At 39.9% G+C, this 20,647-nt stretch overlaps 1 protein-coding gene across 1 annotated transcript; it reads left to right on the top strand.

The window, feature by feature from the left end:
• Positions 1-734: 734 nt before the first annotated feature.
• LOC133806313 (uncharacterized mitochondrial protein AtMg00860-like) lies at positions 735-1,190 on the top strand. Its single transcript, XM_062244433.1, has one exon. It carries the CDS (start codon positions 735-737, stop codon positions 1,188-1,190), a length of 456 nt encoding a protein of 151 aa, XP_062100417.1.
• Positions 1,191-20,647: the final 19,457 nt, after the last annotated feature.

Here is a 20,647-nt window from a genome sequence, read left to right on the forward strand (position 1 = left end):
TGGTCAGTAGGAGGTGGATCAACTAGCTAGAGGAGGACTAAGTCAAGATTCCCATAAACAACTTCAACAAGATATGCGGGAATCTCTCATTCTTCCCACAAATGGGGGGTTTGTTACATTTTGAATGTTTTTTAATTTAAATGTAATAAGTATAATAAAATATCCCGGTTCTAGGGGATACCATATGTATGACCCTAAGCCTATAAATAGAGGGCTTATGGGATTAGAGAGGGGCTTCTGCTTCTTCTTTCTAGACTTTTGGGTCTGAGTATTCTAGAGAGAGAAAATTTGGGTCTGAGTATTCTAGAGAGAGAAAGTGCTGGTATTTGAAAGGATTCTTGTATTTTTGCAATCTGTACTGAAGAAACTCAGTTGGCTCAGTCCATCTGATCTTGAGTACAGATCTATAATCACAACTCTAAGTGGATTAAGCTATTACCGACTGATCGGGGCTGAACCACTATAAAAATCTTGTGTGTTATTTACTTTTCTTGTTTGAACTGTCTGTGTTATTTAAATTCTCTTGAAGGTTTGTCGTATTTGACGTTCTCATGTTGTTGGCTAAAAACACAGTCAACAGTAGTAGTGTCCTTTGGACTCACGGATGCGCCCACAACCTTTATGGACCTTATGAACCATGTGTCAGCGAGTTTATATATAAGTTTGTTATCATTTTTGTAGATGATATCCTAATATACTCAAGTAACCGGGAAGAGCCTGTTTCACATCTAGAGATGGTTCTTCAGCAGTTGAAAGAGCGACAACTCTATGCCAAAATTTTGAATTATGAATTTTTGCTAGAAGAGGTGGGTTTCATAGGCCACGTAGTGTTTGAAGAAAGAATTTCAGTGGATCTCGCAAAGATTAAGGAGATGAGTCAGTGGGAATCATCAAAGAATACTCAGGAAGTAAGAAGTTTTCTCGGATTGGCAAGATATTATAGGCGGTTTGTTGAGGGTTTTTCTAAAATAGCCATGCCTATGACTGCTCTTACACGTAAGAATGTTAAATTAGAATGGATCGAGAAATATGAGAAGAGCTTTTACAAGCTAAAAATGAGGTTAACCACCGCTTCAGTGTTGACTATCCCCAATGGAACAAAGGGATACACAATTTACAGTTACTTGTCAGGTCAAGGACTAGGTGAAGTGTTGATGAAGCACATGAAAGTGATTGCTTATGCATCTTAACAACTAAAGAATTATGCGACTCACAATTTCAAGCTGGCTGTGGTGGTGTACGGATTAAAGATCTGGAGACATTACCTATGTGGAGTTCATTGTGATATTTACACTGATCACAAGAGCCTGAAATATTTCTTCACTAATAAGGAGTTAAACATGAGGCAACGACGGTGGCTAGAGTTGTTCAACGATTATGATTGTGATATCCTATATCATCAAGGTGAGCCCAATAAGGTGGTGGATGCCTTGAGCTGGCAATCGATGGCCTAAGTGATGACGATGTGAGAAACTCCACAAGAATTACAAACCAACATCTCTATATTGGATTTAGAGAAAGCAGTCAGTAAACTGATGAAGCTCTCGGTACAACCAACCATCATGGAGGTAATTCAAGGTGGGAAACTTGTTGATCCATGGATACAGAGACTGGTGTATGAGACATTGAACAAAGTGCGGCAAGATTCCATATCTTTGATGATGGGGTGTTAGGGTTTAAGGGCAATATTTGTGTTCCAGATGATAATGAGATTAAGAGTTAGATCTTTTACGAGGCACACAATGCCACTTATGCCATGCACCCGATCACCACAAAGATGTACCAAGATAAGAAGTACTTCTAGTGGCTGGGATTGTAGAGGGAATTAGTTGAATATGTGGCGCACTGTTTGACCTGCAAACATACAAAAGTTGTACACCAATGACCATCTGTGATGTTGAAACCTTTTAGAAATTCCCGAGTTGAAATGGGAGATGGTGACAATGGATCCCGTCGTAGGTTTACCAGCCACTCCAAAGGGGCAAGATATAATATGGGTCATTTTCGACCAACTGACCAAGTCAACCCATTTCTTATCAGTCAAGAAAATGGATTCCACTGACAAGTTGACGCGATTATATATCTCGAAAATAGTAAGATTGCATGGAGTGCTAGTATCAATAGTGTCCGACCGTGACAGGCGTTTCACATTTGCATTATGGAAGGAAATGCGAAAGGGAGTGGGGACCCAACTAAAGATTAGCAATGCATTTAATGGACAAAGTGAGCAGACCATCCAAACCCTAGATGGTATGTTAAGAGCGTACATACTTGACTTCCAAGGGTCATGGAATGAAAAACTCCTGTTATTAGAATTTGCGTACAACAATAACTACCATGATTCGATCAATATGGCACCATGTGAGGCACTCTACGAGAAAAAATTTAGATCCCCAATCCATTGGCATGAAGCTCGAGAAAGAAAATTCTTTAGATTTAATGAGGTCGATCAAGCTACAAAGCAAGATACGGAAACAGTTGCAGACTTTGGTTGATCGACAAAGCAAGTACACAGACCGAAAGAGAAGGTCGTTGACTTTTAAAGTAAGAGATATGGTGTTTTTGTAAGTAGCACCGCTAAAATGGGCTATGAGTTTCGATAGAAAGGGAAAGCTCAGCCCGCGGCATATCGGACCTTTCGAATTCTACAAAGAATCAACGAAGTGGCATAGAATTCAGCACCGCCACATGCCTTATCTCTGGTACATGACGTGTGTCATGTAACCTTGCTGAGGAAATATATAGATGACCCCAATCATGTGCTCAACAATGAGGAATTAAGTGTGGATCCAAAGCTCTGCTATGAGGAGAAGCTAGTGGCGATCTAGGATCGATAGGACAAATTTTTGAGAAACAAGTCCATACCCTTCGTAAAAGTGCAATGGTGTAACCACAGGGTTGAAGAGGAAATTTGGGAACCCAAAGATAATAATAGAGAGTTGTATCCTCACCTACTTTGAGTTTCCGGGATGAAACTTTTATAAATTGTAGGTATCGTAACGCCCCACTTTTTGGGCACGTGGTAATAGTAATTCGGATCAGGATTTTATTCCCATTATATATATGATACTGGGTTGTACTATGATTTAAAAATCAAAGTTCAACTTAAGATGTGGCATAATTCTGAATATAATTGACTTTTGGTCAAACTAAGAATTTCGGTCCCAGACCGAAACATAAACCTTACACGGGTAAAATATAAGATAATAAATATTGGATAATAAATAATTATGGCAAAAACATTTAATGTGGGTATAGGAATATTAAGAATTCTATGAGAGAATTTTAAATAAAAATTCTTAGGAAAGAATCCTAATATGTATTTTGAGAGAAAATGCTTATTTGGCCTTATTCAAGTAAAAAAATTAAAATGATTTCCACAAATGCTATAAGAGAACTTTGATGACATTTTGGGTGGCTATATTTACATTTTTTTTAATGTATTAATGGGATTTAGGTGTATACAACCACTGGGCCTTATTTTTGGGTTCAACTACCCTCTTAAGTGGATTTTTAGGCATATTTCAAAAGGCACTTATGCCAAAATCCAAGAATTCACTATAGTTTTAAGTTCTTAAGGTAATCATTGAAATCAAAATGAGAAATTAAGGGATCATTAGGAAGTGGCTGAGCGTATTAGGCTAATCACATGTTGTGGTCAACTCTAAATAGTGTATTGTGATACTTATTGAGTCTTGGAAGCTACTCCACCCAAACCCACATCAATTCACCATCATCACACCAACTTCCTCTTATTTCACTCAATAAAACAAGCTCTGAAAAATTCAGAGCACTCTTAGCTCTCTCTCCCTCTCAATTTTTGTTGCTCTCTCTCCCCCTTGTATCCTCAAGGAAACCTCCATGGAAGCATGAGAACAAGCTTGAGAAACCGAGTTTCAAGGAGATTTGTAACGACCCAAAAATGCTAATAGGGTTTGGTACCTTGATTAGCATACCGGGAGGGCATACTTGGATATGTGTAAGTGATTACGTGATTATGTGGCATGCATGATATAATGATGATGTGAATATAGTATATGCATGTTTATGAGTATTAGATATGCATGTGGGCCCTTTATTGATTATAAGGGCATATCTATAATTTTAGCCCGTTAAGGGCATAAACGTGATTATATGTGTTAAATGGATGAGACCACATTATTATGTATATTTATTTGCAGTAAACGGCTCGAGATGATCCTAGTGAGCAGATTAGCAAAATAGTTGCTGCAGGGAATAATACCCGGCTCGGGGTGAACTTAGGGGTATTTTTGGAAGTTCAGTCTATATTTGGGATTTATTGAGTAACGAGTAAGTATTTAGTGATTAAAAGGGCATGTCGAGATTAATTGGAAATTCGTAGGATGACTTGAGTAATGAGTAAGTATTTGGTGATTAAAGGGGCATGTCGAGATTAATTGGAAATTTGTAGGATGACTTGAGGAATTAGCGGGAATCGGGAAAATGACCATGTTAATTCTTAGAAGTAATTAGAGGGTTGGGTTAGAATCAAGGGCAGATTGGTCTTTTGGTTAGGGAATAAGGCTGATTAACTCAGTGGAAAACTTAGGAAGAGACCAGAATTACCACAGGAAGGCTCTCAGCTCTCTCTCTCCCTCTCCCTCTCACTCAAGATTTCTCTCTCTATCTCTCTCCCTTTTCTTGTGCCTTGAAGCTAAGGGAAGTTTGAAGGAAAAGTCAGGGAAACTAAGCTTGGATTTGAGCTGGTAACTAGGGGAAATTAAGCTAGGAATAACTAAGTGATTGTTGAGGATCTAAGCTGGAAGCTGAGGTAAGATTCTAAGTTTTAATTCCTGAATTATGGTTAGGTTTAGATAGGTTCAAAAATGCTTGGATTAGCTTAAGGTTTTGGGGATTTTAGGTAGTTTAAGCTGGTATGATAATTTACATATGTTCTTTGTGATGAGTTACCAAGAGTTTTGGGTTCAATTCTAGTGTTAGTACAAATTTGAGGGGAAATTTGCTAAATTGGTTAAGAGGAATCGTTGGAAAACCCAGGGAATTCTAGGTTCAAGGGGGCGCGCCGTGACCCAGTTCATGTGCGTTGCGACCCACGTGCCCTAGATGGCCCTGGGAGGGCTGCTGACTGTAGGGCGCGCCGCGACCCTAAGGGGCAATTTGCGGCCCACCTGCCCCAGAATAAAGAGGCCATGCCTCTGACTTGAGGCGTGCCGTGACCGTTAGGGCCAGGTCACGACCCGCCTAGGCAGTTTTGGCCTAGGTTAGTTTTTTGGCTCGGGGATTTAAGCCTAAGCGCTCGGGACAAATTCTATTACCAGATTTAGTAGAATTCATGGTCCAAGAGGCTAGTATTTGTTTCCAAAACATTTAATTGGATTAGAGTTTGATCGTTATCCATTATTTATTGTGAATAAGATTACCGTTAAGGCTTAGGACTGAGGATCGTACTCGGGACCGCTCTTTATCTATCGCTCGGGATTCGAGGTAAGAAAACTGCACCCGTATGGTTGTATTTGGGACTGAGATTCCCTGTAATTGAACTTATGTATTATGTAATTGTATGTCTGTTGTGTGCAAGATGAAATTGCGACCTAAGGGTGTCGGGGCAGATGATGAGCGTACTAAATGCAACTCGGCCTAAGCGAGCTGGGCCTAACTAGAGGGCTCGGCCTAAGGGTGCTGACATGTGATTGCTTGTAATACTAATTGAGATATATGTTTATTGTTTTCTAGCTTTATATCTGTATTTTATTGATTAATTGAACTGAATTGATTGAAGTTGATTATAAGCTCTTGTTGTTATCTATGCTTGTTGATTATGGTTTTCTTGCTAGGCCTTCGCTCATGGGTTCTATGTGGTGCAGGTAAAGGCAAAGGAAAGATGGACCAACCATGAGCTAGAGAGCTCTGGGGGAAAAGTGTACATTGTCAGCTGCTCAACTGCCACGACCGAGGGAATTTTACAGGAATTAGAGCTCTAAACTGTACTTTGCCGTTAGACTAGCTTTTGTTGTATCAGTCTTTGAGAGTTGTATTTTCCATCCCATTTATCAAACATTTGTTTTAATGAAAATTAACCATTTATGATCAAAATATTTTAACCCTAACCTGTCAGTTGTCTTCAGAATCACATTTATGTTCAAACGACTTGATTAGCAAGTCCTCCACAATTTTAAACACACAGTGTAACCGTCTTGGTTATCCAGGGCGTTACATGAGTTCTTGCACCCTTTGTTCTTATTATTCTCTATGTTGAGCCTAGAACTCCATTTGTGCACCATGATCTTTGAGTTTTAACCACTTTCAACCATGGTTTTAAGTTCTAGAAGCCCAAGGCTCCCAAAAGTCTCTCAAGCTCACCTAGAAGCTTGCATGCAACTTTGATCATTAAGGAGGTAACCCTCTAGTTTCAAAATGTCCATTTCTTCCCTTGTTTTCTTCTTTTCATTGGGTAGAGATCTGACTTGGAGAAGTTTTGGGAGAGGTTTTAAGATATTGGAAAATAGTGGAGAGGCTCGAAACCTAAGAGGGATACACACTACCAAAACCTAGAGCAACTATGGTAAAACTCTAGTGAACTTTGGTTTATATTTTGTACAAGTTTAGGAAATCTATTTTGTATGTGTGAGTTAAGTGTTATATTCTTCTTTTGGCCTTTAATATTGTGTTTATGATATATGATTTATGCATGCATGGTTGTAGGATTTGTTGTTAGCTTGGAATCCAAAGTTCAACTAAGTTCTATGATCTTATGCTTGTTGCCAAAGTTGTTCACTTGAATTCCAAAGGGTCAACCACTGCCATAATGACTTATTTCATAAAAATAAACTCCATAAATCAATTTATAGGAAGATTACATGATTTTATGATTTTTAAAAGCTCAAAAATATTTTGTATGCTAGGAGTTATGCATGTTTTGTGAAACTTGTACAATTCAGGAAAAATGTTGGTAGACGGGATTCATGAATTTTGGGCAGTGTATTGAGTGGGTAAATCAAATTATTTTCCAATGAAATTTTGTAAATTTTTTTTATGGTATATCAAAGTTTATATCTACAAAGTTTCATGGAAATATGATTAATATATTGGGAGTTGTAAAATGTTAAATTTTACAATAAATCTAGAAAAATGTTTTTGGTGAATTTTGCCCTTGCACTTTGAAAAAATGGTTGAGCAGGAAAAATTAAATATTTTTGGCTGGTTTTCAAATTAAACACTATATATTTGTAATCAAACTTGAAAAGTTTCATCAAAAGATAATAAAAAGGCTAGGAATTATATCCTTCTAAAGTTACAAGAAAATATAAGATTTTGAAATAAAACCTTCTAGGTAGCTACCTTGGTGAACATTTTTTTACCCAGAAAAAAATTACATTTTTGTCCTAATTTTTCCCAAGGATGTTTCTAGTATAACATAATTTGTACCTAAGAAAAATCAGAGAAAAATACCAAGCCGATTAGAATTTGTATGTCTCCAATGTTTAGGAAAAATATGGATTTAAAAGAAAAATAGTTTCAAACCATACTTTTTAGTGAAAACTTTCACCTAGTTAAAATGTGTATTTTTGTCTACAAATTGGAACAGAACTTCTTGGAATATCCAATAATGGCTCTGTAGAAATTGGGAACTTTTGGATCTAAGAATTTAAAATTGCATCCTTCAAATTTTTTTGAAATTTTCACAAATGGAACAAATTTTCAACACTTAGAAATATTTGGGACTTTTTACCAAAAAGTAGGTTTGAAAGGATATTCAAAAGTAAGCTTAGATTTTCACCTTAACTAATTAATATTATTATTTTAAACACCGATAAATGGCTTAAACTCATAATGTTAAGATTTCTCATTAAAATAATTAAATAATTAATAATAAATAAAAAATGGTCCAAAGCTTATTTTTCCAAAATAATTAAGGGAAAAACATTTCTTTTCTAAATAAATTTTACGGGATTTTGAAAAATAAATTATTTCTTCTATGACCTAATTAAGGTCAAAAGTTAAACTTATTTTCCTTATTATCGAGTATTAATTGAACAATATTCTTCGCTACTAGTTGTTGAGTTTAAGCTTGGTACATCATTAGTACTCTACATATCGATAATCCGGCTAGGGTCGAGAATAGAATAAATCTTGGAAAGCAATTAGGATCGAACCTTTCTAAAAGATTCTAAGGTTCTTGAGGGCTTAGAGGGAAGTTTTGAAAAACCAATAACGAATTGTTGTACTAGTTCAATATTTTCTATATTGATCTTAATGCCCAAAGAAAAATTAACAATTATTAATTGCCATAATTAATCTGAGTGTACTGTATGCATAACTACTATACTGGCTAATCAAGGACAAGAATTCTTGTAGAAGAAAATCCTGCATATTGCTAAGGATTACTGATAAGTCAACTCGTACTTCTTTGACTACAACATCAATAACTAATGTATTGCTTGTTAGATTTAGGCCACGAACACAAGTATACACAATTATTGTAGAAAGTCTATAATGGTGTTATCCTAGTGATACACAGTTGTTGTTGAAAGTATTCAATGGTGTTATCCTAGCAGACATGAGTCAATGTTCAATTCTGACATTGATGAAATGGTTGAGAGCATTATTCGACAGAGCTCGTATTCCTGTGAGGAGGTAAGAATACATAATGGCAGTAATGGCACTAATTGTACTAATGGCACTAATGGCAAAAATGACACTAATAGCACTAATGGTACTAATAACAATTAAATATGCTAGTGAGGTCGAGGGCCCAATAACCGTGGACAATTACTAGACTGGTGTTTCTACACCCATGACACTAGTTGATAATTGATATGGCAACTACTTGATTGATTACTACTGATATGAGGCATGCTACCTTTAATTGATGTTAGGAATCATGAATCTGATTAAATACAAGAACGAAATAGATAGATTATTGATGTGATGCATGTACTCTATGAACTATATTAGGAATCGATGATTGAATTGCATATGAATATAAGTTGTAGAGAACTTATTTGGGTTCTAAAAATTAAGTTGCATCTAGAATAGTATTTGTTGGTGTTTTTGTTGGTAAGATTGTTCAGTCATTGTTTTGACTAATATACGGATACGGAGATTGTTCTATATATTTGTTTTTCTCTTGGATCTTCTGCGTGCAAGTTTGATTTTGAAGTTTGGATATTGGGCATGACCACAAGTTTTCCAGGCCACTTACGCATTCTTGAATTTTATGTTTAGGGACCAGTTATATCGAAACCCTGATTCTGGTTAGATTTCTGAATGCTATTATTATGGCTAAGCTTTGGTTGTCTTTATTGATGTTATTTGTTTTGGGTTGATCTTACTAAGCATTTTCTCTTACCTAGTTGTTTCATGTTGTAGGTAAGCTGAAAGGCAAGGCAGTGCAGTGAGCGCGGGAGTCTGCGTTGAGGAAATGTACATGTGACCCGACCATGGGAAATCTAAAATTTTGAAAAATATGTCTTAATTTTATATGAACATATCTTAGGCCATGTATTTTGAACGTTAAAACTTTATAATGTTGTAACCACTTTTTAAGTATGCCCATAATTCCAAACTAAAGTATTATTGTTTTTTTTTTTTTAAATTATACGAATTTTTGAGTCATTTTAAGGTTAAACTAAAGTAAATTATTTGGATCGTTACACGAAACTTGAGGCAGAGATGTTGGTTGGAATTGGTAAAGGATTATGACTATGGAATCGTTTACCATCCGGGAAAAGCCAAAGTGGTATTAGATGCCTTGAGCCGGACAAGTCTTGGATAGTTATTTGGCTCAAGGTAGATATTAGAATGGCAGATGATATGACTATATCAGGGATAGAGTTTGTGGTAGACCATTTGGCCAATATTAGCTGCACTCTACACTTCTTGAGAGGATAAAGGAAGCTCAGATAAACGATCCTCAACTAGTGAAGCATCGGGAGGACATCCTAGCTGGAGTGGATAAGGACTTTACGGCCTCCAAGATAGATATGCTGAAATACAAGGATCAGATATGTGTTCTGATGGATATGGATATTAAGAAATAGATTATGGATGAATCTCATACCACTCCATACTCGTTACACCCAACCACCATGGAGATGTATCAGGATTTGAAATCTTTCTATTGGTGGCCAGGGATGAAGAAATATGTGGTCAAAATTATGGCTAAGTGCTTAACTTATCAGCAATTAAAGGTTGAACACAAGAGGCCAGTGGGATTACTACAACCCTTGAGTATTCCTGATTGGAAATGGGAGGATATAACCATGGACTTTGTGGTCGGGTTGCCTAGAATGGTGTGACAACACAACTTGGTATGGGTGATCGTGGATCGATATACCTAGCAACTTACTTTTTTCATGTGAGGACGAATTATAGTGTAGATCAATATGCTCAATTGTATGTGAGGGGGATTGTACGTCTCCATGGGGCACCGAAGTCTATGGAGGCCTTGTTTGGGGAGGCATGTAGGCGGCTATGGGTACACGGTTGAAGTTCAGTACAACTTATCATCCTCAGAGAGATGGACAATCAGAGAGGACGATTCAGATATTGGAGGGCATGCTTTAGGGGTGTGTATTGGATTTTTGAGGGATCCTAGAGTAAGTATTGTTTAATAGCATTTTGGTCAACGAAACTAAGTCAATAAGAATGACTGAAATGAATTTAATGAGCTGAAATCAAATAAAATGACACTAAAAATTTAGAGTTATTTGGCCCTATGAGTTGGTAATGACCTACGTCCACTTGCACTTTTATTAATCAATAAAGTCTCAAACTCAAGATGAAGAAGAACAACGTTCAACTAAGTTTCCTAAGCCTAAAAGAGAATAAAATTTGACATTGAGTTTGTATATAAAGTGCGAATCTAGAACTTAAGAAAACAATGACTGTTAGAAACCCCTATTTATAGAGTCTCTTAATGGGTTATGGGCCCTACAAAATGATCTAGGCCCTACACGTGTAGTGTGGGATTGTTACAACTGATCACAAATTCAAATAAAACTGGAAAAATACATTCAAATATCAGTTACATAAATATCTTGGGACCATTTGTTTAAATGACTTGTTTTTCGTGTAAAATTCTGTTCGAGCAGCTACATAAAATGGTACCAGGTTCCTTCCTTTCGAGCAGCAAACTTAGTGGGTTGCCTTCACGTTGATGAAGCCTACTTGAACAACTACCTTATCTCGACCAGCTCTCGAAGTTTGATGTCATTCACTGCCACGTGTCCTCTTCAAATGCCACATCATCATATCAAATTATGTGTTAAACATTTGCCCCCAAAGTTTACCCTAGCGCGACAACCACTGGATAAACTTGCATATTTCGACCAGGCTGTCGCCTCTTCAAATGCTGACACACTAGAATTTGTAACATCACTTTTATAGGCAATGATCACACCTCTTTGGTTCCGTAACTGAAAATTATTAAGCTCCCTATGCAACTTGACACCTTTTCCCAATACAACGAATGTACATTTTGGGAAAAGGAGGCAACTTTTTGCCCTCCCACCTGTCTAACGTCACATCAACAAGAAACTCATGATGAAAAAAATTTTGCATGACGTCAGCTGCTCGCGTGCAAGCCATGGCCTATAAATAGCCCTGCCTTTTATCTTTTCATTTTTTACGCTTTCAAAATTTTCTCAATCTCTCTCCAAACCCCAAATTCAATTTTTACTCAAGGCCCTTCTCTCAATCTTCAACACAGTAAGTTTCTTGATTTTGCGATCGCATTTGCTTTACTTTTGTAACTTCCTGATTTGATTTAACTACTTTCTTGATGATTTTGAACTTTTAGTCTTTATGTGTTCTTGATGTTCTTGAGCAATCTGTGAAAATTTTCGCTTTTCTTTGCCAAAATTAGTGATTTTCTGAGCAAATGTATGTTTGGGAATTAGGAAAATGACTTCTAGGCTTTGGGTTACACTTGGCCGTGTGTATGTACTAAGAAAATAAAAGAAATCGAGGAGAATCTAACTGTAAATTTCTAGAAAAATGGTGGGAATATTCCCCCCCAAAAATTAAGCGAATGTTTTTTGTGAAAAACTTTTTAACTGCCTTTTGGATTCACTTTAGCTTCTGCTCAAATGCGAAATCATGTTATTCGAGAAGCACACACTTCATAGGCACACATAAGCTGGTTGAATGATTCACTTCCCCTTTACTTGTTTCCAGATGTATGCACGTGATCACTGGGTAGTGATTATTCCATCGACCCGGATTTACTACAAACGTTTTTCGATGAAGTGGAATAGACTCGACGAGACATTGATCTCAGTCCAAATATTTCTAAACCTTATAATCCATCTAGTGAGTACTCTCATTGTAATTTTTAATTTGTTCCCAACCAGGAATATCGGTGTATGGTTGAGGAATTACACCATGGAATAACAAAATTCCTTCCAATTGATTAGACTTATATTATCCACCCTGACTCTATTGATTCACTCCCGGTTGGAGTTCCAAATAGAGGGAGGGCAACGAGCAAGTCTTCACTTTTTGAAGAGGTCATAATTGTTGCTTTCTTTTCCCTGGATATTTCCATAATTAAATAAACAATGAGGCAACGAATAGCAGTTGACGCTCAGGTCTTAAGGCACGCAACCAATGGGCAGCAACAACAACAGCAACAACACCAACAACAATAGCAGCAATGCCAAGGACAACCCTAGCGACCACAACAACAACAACGACAAGAACAAAAATAAGAACAGTAATAGCAAGAGCAAGAGTAGGTGACTAACACAATAAGAGTCTACACTAAAAAGGAACCTCGCAAGAGAAGAAATGTAACGTGGCATATTGTTACTGTGAGCACCCTCTCAAGCAGTCTTCTCAAGGAATACCTAGAAAGGTATGGAATCAAGGAGATAAACATGGTGCCTCCTCGAGCTGACTAGTGCAGAAACCTTCCTGGTGGAGCCTTCAATGCCTGGTCGCGCTTCCATATCCTAGCCAGCGTCACTCTCCCCATCCATGACTATTTTAGGGGCATTGCTAAGTCGTTTGGCATTGCCTCATTTCAAATAACACCAATCGAATATTTAATGCTCTACACATTATATATCCTTTACCATTTTCTAAAGTGGAAACCTCCTACTCCCCACAAGGTCCACTACCTTTTTGACCTAAAGTCGAACCCATGCCATCAGTGCACTCGGTTCTTTTATTTTTTCCATAGGGACACCGAACAGGTTGTTCCTCTCTGAGCCCACATTTAGGAGAAATGCGGGCGCATACTTTAGAGAGTACTTCCTGACGACTAACCTGGTCGCAAAGAATCTTACCTTCAAACAAAAAGGTAACGTGTCGTTCACTTGGGTTTTTACTTTTTCATCATCCTCTCCTTATTAGTACTTAGTTTATTTTTATCATTATTTTTTCAGGTCTGTGGGAAAGACCCCTTCCCACATCAGGAATGATTAAACGAGCAACAGCCTTAAATGCTCTCTCTTCAGAGCATAATAATTATAGGTTGCTAGTAACGAGTGACAACCTTATATGGGTTGGTTTGCTAGATGCCCACCAGACAAACGAAGACGACACAAGTGATGGTGCAATTGGTGGAAGAATTGTTGAGTAGGCATTTGGCGAGGAGAGGGGGCAATCCGAGCAACCCCAAGCATCCTCTGACCCTCTAAAGAGGAGGGCAATAAGGATAAATATAAGGGAGCAAGAGGATGCTCCTTGCTCAAGGGCTCCAGCACCTTCCACTGATAAGGTGAAGGGAAAATAGGTGTTGTAGAACGATGTTGATCTCCTCAATATGTCCTTCTCTTCTTCAGATGACAATTAGGAACTCCCATGTGATTAAATGCTTTAAATTTATTTTTTATAGTTGATTGTAGACGTAGGCTATGTATATTTTTTTCAAGCATTTGATATTTCCAAGTGTATAGCTCGCATTTTACCCTTTATTTCTTCTAACACTTTGCTTTTTTCTACAGCCATGTCAGAGTTTGATATATTTAATCTCTATGCCTTTCCTACCGCAATGACTAGGGGAGAATAAAAAAGAAAGGTGGCCCCGAGAGCTGGCTTGAGCAAAGAGCCAACTGTTAAATAGCCAAGGAGCGATCCTCTCAACACATTGCTAAGAGCTTGAGAAGGATCTTAAGGATAAGATCATAGAGAAGGAGAACAAGAGCAAGGTGATCAAGGCACTTAAGGAGAAGGAGGCTAAGGAGACGTGCCAGATTGAGGACCTCGACCAGGCTAAGACGAGATTTGAGGAGAGCATCTAGCAGCTCAAGGCGGAGCAGAAGCGGTTGGAGGAAGAGCTAGCCTAGGAGAAGGAGCAACATTCCTCGGACCTGATCATGTTCAGGAGTGTAGCCTTCAATTTTATTTTCATGTTCTAGGAAAACAATAAGGAGGCCAACTTCAACTATTTTCTCGCCAACCTCCGAGATAAGGAAATTGCCAAGTGTGTGGCTGGAATGTAGGAGGAGCCTGCTCTGCTGCTTCCCTAGAAATCTCACTGAATCTTGATGGCACTAAGGGGTTAAGCAGGATGAGGGAAAGGCAGTCAAGCAATGAGGTGGGGTGTGTCCTCTTTTGATATTTTTTTTATTCGCTAGATACTCGGGACTTAAGATCTATGGTGCAAAGAAAATGGCTGACTGAGCAGCTTTTAATCTTAGTTTAATATCTATAATATTTTATTTGCTTGCATTTCATACTTATATGAAGCCCGTTCATTTTTTCTAGATATAATAATTTTCATGCTATATAAGTTTTCTAGTTTTCTTGGTCATTTTTAACAAACAAATTTTTTAGTTTATATGTTCTTTATGAACATAGCACAACACTTTATAAATTTTGAAATTTTTTCTAAATACTACTTAGTTGTGCTCCTTACCTCTTTTGCTTAAGTTCAATTTTGTATACCTTATATGCCCCCTAGTGATCAAGGAGGTAAGTCCTTGGTCACATGCCAAATGACCAGTCCTGTTCAAGCTAACACTATTGCTTGAGTTTATATCATGGAGTATGTTGACGCAGTTTTTTTACCAACAGTAGATTTAGAAATCTAATAAGAGTATTAATGCTTATTTGCAAACCGTAATGAACTTATATGAAATCTTTCTTACACAAAATTTTACATGGTTTAGTGATTAAAATCCACCTAGTCCAAGAGACAATATTATTGCTCTCTCACAATTTCTGCAGAGTTTCAGTATTAAAAAAAGGCAGTCCATTATCCCTGATATTTATAGTGGAATTTCCTGTATAGGTTTGGGTAACCGTGTTCATAAATAAGGTGAACATTCAATATAGATAATTCCAATTTACATATGGATATGATTGCCTAATAGAATATACTCCTGTTATCTCGGACAATAAATGTGCAGTACAACCTGGGCATTAATGAGCGTATAGAGTGCCTCCGAGTCTCTCGGGACCCTTCAGTATGCATCATGACCAGGTTTCCACGAGCTGAACATATTCAGAGTGCCCTAAAGGGGGTTCGTCTGCTACATGTCTCGATCTGGACCGACATTCTAAGAGGCGACCTACCAATTACCTGAATGATGTGTTGTCAAGTCCTAACTCGAGTTGCTCACATCACCATTAGCTAGATGTTCTACTCGTTTACTTTTTCCATATATTAATCTGCTAGATGTACCCCTAGCTGAGTGATTAAAATCGTGCTAATTTTTAGGGTACAAAAGAGTAGTATACTTGTGTTTTAGGAAAAAATCACACATGTTAAGGAATACTTGTTAAGATAACAAAAGTTGGCAATGTTGAGTGTGTCTAGCACAATCCATTGTAAATATATCGTAATAAAATGAACAAAACCGTGTCTACTGAATTAAAAAATTCTACGAGGAGTGAATGTTTTGAATGAAAACATTAGGAATTGAGCTTTATTAAAGTCGTTTTGAAGGGCATAAACATGCCTGATGACCAGATAACAAAAAATAGCCTAGAAAATAATTGGTCATTACAAAAAATGAGTGATACGTGCCTTACAACCATAAAATAACCAAATTACATTAATAATGAAAAAATGGGGAAAATCGTGCCTTAAAAAAAGTAAAAATATCTTGTAACGACCCAAATTCGCTAATAAGGCTTAAGGGCCTTGATTAGTGTGCCTGGAGGGCATAATGGGAATTATGTGTGAATTTAATGATTAAGAAGCATGATTATGATTTAAAGCATGTTATATGACTATTTGAATACTTGAGATGCATGACTATGTGTATTAGTATGCATGAAGGCCCTGATTAGGTTAGAGGGGCATAATCGTAATTTTGGCCATTATGGGCATAATCGTAATTTTGGCCATTATGGGCATAACTGCTTTGATATATGTGATAATTGTCGAGACCGCATTATTATGTGGATATATCTGTGATCTGTGAGTCGAGACGATCCTAGTGAGCAAAGTAGCGAAAAAGTCATGGCGGGGATTTATACCCGGCTCAGGGTGATCTTAGGGGTATAAATGGGAATTTAGGGAATATACTGGAGTCTATCTTGACATTGAGGAATATTATTGGTGATCAGTGAGGTATCGGGAATTAAATGGGAAATATTAGGGACACTCGAGGAGTTAGCGGGAATTGGGTAAAATGACTAAAATGCCCTTAAGTGGATTAAAGGGTTTAGATTTAATAGGGAGGGCATAATGGTCATTTGGCTTACAGGAGTTAAGTATTACCAAGGCTTTATGTTAGTGGGAAGTGTAGAGAAATGTAGAAGTCTGAAAAAGAAGGAAAAGGAAGGAAAACAGAGAGAGTTCTCTAGGTCGGTTTATAATTTCCTTCACCTGTTTCTTGAGGATTTCTGGAGTAAAGCTCAAAGGAGAGCTGGGATAAACTAAGCATCAAGGATTCTAAGCTAAGTGTGGGGAATTGGCAGAGGTTTAGCAAGGGTTCATCAACACTTGAGGTAAGACTTTAGAGTTTTTCAGTTTCTGTTTCTGATTTTTGAGCTATGGTGCTTAAGTTGAATTGAATGGAACTTTGGGAAATTTAGGCCTAAGGCTGAGGAGGGGTAAGCCGAGGAAGTTTTGATGCAACTTGTGGTCGAATTCCACCAAAGGTATAAACCCTTAATTCCAACTTTGTTCTTCAGCTGGTTCTTACTGAGTTTTAGAGCTTAGGAGTGGCTATGGCGGATTTTGAGTTTGGGGATGCACGTGCTTGAGTTCTAGGTATTTGGGGTGCTTGGGATGAGTGGAGTATGGTCATAAAGTTGTTTTTGAGTTTGGGAAGGAGTTGGAAGAGTTTTGGTTGAGGTTGGTTCGAGAAAATCGCAGAAGAGAAAAATTGGTGCTGGTCTGTCTATGACTAGCGCTATAGCGCTAGCCTTAGGGCGCTGTAGCGCTAGGCCATAATGCTGAGGGGATTTTGGCTTCTATTTGTAGCGCTGTAGCACCCTCCCATGAGCTCTGTAGCGCTACCCTATTTTCAAAAAGGAATTTTAGGGTTATTTGCAAGGGTTTTTGACCAAGGGTTTGGGGTTTGATTCCACCACCTTGTTTGGTGGAACTAGAACTTCCCGGGGGCTCGGGATTGACCCTGAGGCTAGGTTTTGGACTTCAGGTTCGATAATGACTTTGGCCATGATTGTGTTTAGGTGAGTGCTAGGGCTCGAGGAGGATCGTGCTCAAGGAGTCAAGGGATCAAAGCTAGTGAATTGAAAGGTAAGAAAACTGCACCGGATTATATGTTTGTGATGGGACTAAGTGCTCCTGAGAATTGTATCGTGTCAATGATGGTATTACGCCATGGGACATGTAAAGCGGCCTAAGAGTGCCGTACATAGTATTTGCGCACAGGGCGCGGCTTGGCCACTGATAGCCGAGAATGTTCACTGAGCTCGGCTTAAGCGGGCCGGAGCCAGTGGGATAACGGAGGGAGCAGCCTGAGAACGCTAGCCCTGGTTATCGTTTGTGCAGTGATATGTGATATGAATTGATATGCTTAGTGTCGGCGGTGAGAACTCGTCAATGAAGTTAAGTTGGAAAAATTATCAAATTAAGATCACTAATCGGAAAGCTGTAAAAACTTGAACAATAACTCAAGAACTAGGATAGAACAATAATGGAGAATTCAGTCTTTATTCACACTCAAACCTCTGCTACAGTAAAATTTCCAACCCCTTTTCAGGTGGTCTTAGAGTTAATTTTATAGTAGGCTCTAATGGCCTTAGATACATGGTGGTCCAGGAGACCAAGTGGTACATATGTACTGTGTCAGGGGAGTGGCTTCAAAGGTTGTGGTCGTACATCCCGTACAGGAGCAGATGTCAGGAGGATGTCTGCACTACTTGTCTGTACTCGTGTCTGATGGGTAGTGGCAGGTGTAGTAGCGTAGGAGGTAGTGGTGTCGATTCTGTCCTCTTTCCTAATGCTCCAACTACTCGTCTATCAAGAGTGTCAGGATCATGCGTACGGTACTAACGGTCGTACCCCGTACAAGATTGTACCAACATGATCCTTTTGAATTTTTCTTAGGCCTTTCCCTCTAAATGTCGAAGTCATGGTTGACCCTTAGAGGAGACGTCCACTTGAAGTGTTAGGGGCGAAGAATAGGCGTGTGCGTGACGCCATCTCGCGAGGCCACTTGGTGCTGGACCTCATGCGCGCGGCCGAGGCATGGTTGGGGCACCATTTCGCGAGGTGCCTTACTAGCGAGGCCACCACTAGCGAGGCCACCATGCCCAGTGAGACGCTTCGCCAGCGTGGCCAACATGTGCAGCGAGGCCACCACCAGCGAGGCCACCATGTGCAGCGAGGCCACCACCAGCGAGGCCACCACCAGCGAGGCCACCATCAGCGAGGCCACCATCAGCGAGGCCACCATCAGCGAGGCCACCACCAGCCAGGCCATCATCAGCGGGGCCACCACCAGCGAGGCCACCACCAGCGAGGCCACCATCAGTGAGGCCACCACCAGCGAGACGCTCCGCCAGCGTGGCCACCATGTGAAGCGAGGCCACCATCAGCGAGGCCACCATCAGCGAGGCCATCATCAGCGAGGCCACCACCAGCGAGGCCACCACCAGCGAGGCCACCATCAGCGAGGCCACCACCAGCGAGGCCACCACCAGCGAGGCCACCACCAGCGAGGCCATCATCAGTGAGGCCACCATCAGCGAGGCCACCACCAGCGAGGCCACCACCAGCGAGGCCACCATCAGCGAGGCCACCATCAGCGAGGCCACCATCAGTGAGGCCACCACCAGCGAGGCCACCACCAGCGAGGCCACCATCAGCGAGGCCACCACCAGCGAGGCCACCACCAGCGAGGCCACCACCAGCGAGGCCACCACCAGCGAGGCCACCATCAACGAGGCCATCAGATGCAACTAAGGCGTGGCTTCGCTAGGTACGTGGTTGGTGCGGGACAATGGGAGCCTGAGGGTATCGCGGCCCCATCACATAATTAAGTGCTTATGGGGCCTTAGTGCGTGCCTTTGATCCTTCGAGGGCGTGGAATTTTGAGCCTCAACACTTGCCCCCAGTCTATTAGAGTACCTTTAGGTGCTCTTGTAGACTATTCACCATGATTCCTATAAATAGGCCCTCATGCATGGCCTAATATTTACACTCCATCTCCTTAGCTTAGTGGCATTAAGACCCTTGCTCCTTTCAAGAGGTAAAGGGTTCAATCCCCCACAACCACACTTTTTCCATAGTTTCATCATCTTTTTTTTTTTTTTTATATATGAGCTAATTTCTTGGTGTGTCTATTTTATGGCTAACACATCTTTTTGGTTCATTCTTGCAGACGCGCACTTTCGACTCTGTGGTGCTTTTTGCTCCCTGACCTTCTTTGGATCCCGCCCCCGCTTTCTTAATTGCTTGAGGTATATTTTCTTTCCTTCTCCCTTTTATTTATTTATTTTTTATTTTATCGGGTCCAAACTAGCAGTACTCGGGATGGGGTACATTAGTCTGAGCTTGTAGTGAGTTTGACCATATGCATGCCCCTCCTCCTCGTTGTTTTTTTTCTTTTTTATATATACCCTGTAGTAGGCCATTTAGGGCGTTTGCATCTAGAGGTATTAAGCCTATTCCTTTGTGTTTTGTAGCCTTCCCCTCGTTTATACGTGAACTTTTTGCTGTTGGGACGTGGTTTCATGGCCAGTGACGGCCCGTCCGACATACCCCCAAAGGCTGAGTTTATTGACCTGTCCTCAGACTCAGAGTCCCCTGAGGGCAACCCTCACCAGGACTATGACTCTTTAAGGCAAGCCCGCATCCGCCACCTCTAGTGCATGGCCGATCTTAGGCGTAAAATTTGGGTGGTGGAGAGCGAAATTGACTCGGTGTCGAGAGGAGATGGAGGACCTTCACCCCTGGGCCTTAGTGACCATATAGCGCGTCTTAGGACGACCCTTTTTGAATTGCGGTGGGAGTTAGAATTTATGGAGGGACACATTCCGCCAGAACCTCCCACTCTCTCCTCGCCTGGTGACGGTCATGGGGCTGCTAGCTCCTCTCCCCAGCCCCTAGTCTCAGTTTATCCTAGCTTAGTGCTTCCGCCATCGCTCCCTCGATGGAAAACTCTTGCTAGGAAGAAAAAATGGAGGGTTAAGTGTTCTGTCTCTTCCTCACATATTTCTTTTGATTTTGCAGATATGCCGAAAGCACGCAGGCAGGTGTCCGCCCAGGAAGAGGACGAGGCCCCTCTACTGGCAT

Source organism: Humulus lupulus, chromosome X (genome assembly GCF_963169125.1).
Source record: "Humulus lupulus chromosome X, drHumLupu1.1, whole genome shotgun sequence".
Lineage (NCBI taxonomy): Eukaryota > Viridiplantae > Streptophyta > Magnoliopsida > Rosales > Cannabaceae > Humulus > Humulus lupulus.

What these genes read in the sequence shown, in the direction of transcription:
- LOC133806313 (XM_062244433.1), top strand. Translation starts at nt 735, where the DNA reads ATGGTTCTTCAGCAGTTGAAAGAGCGACAACTCTATGCCAAAATTTTG.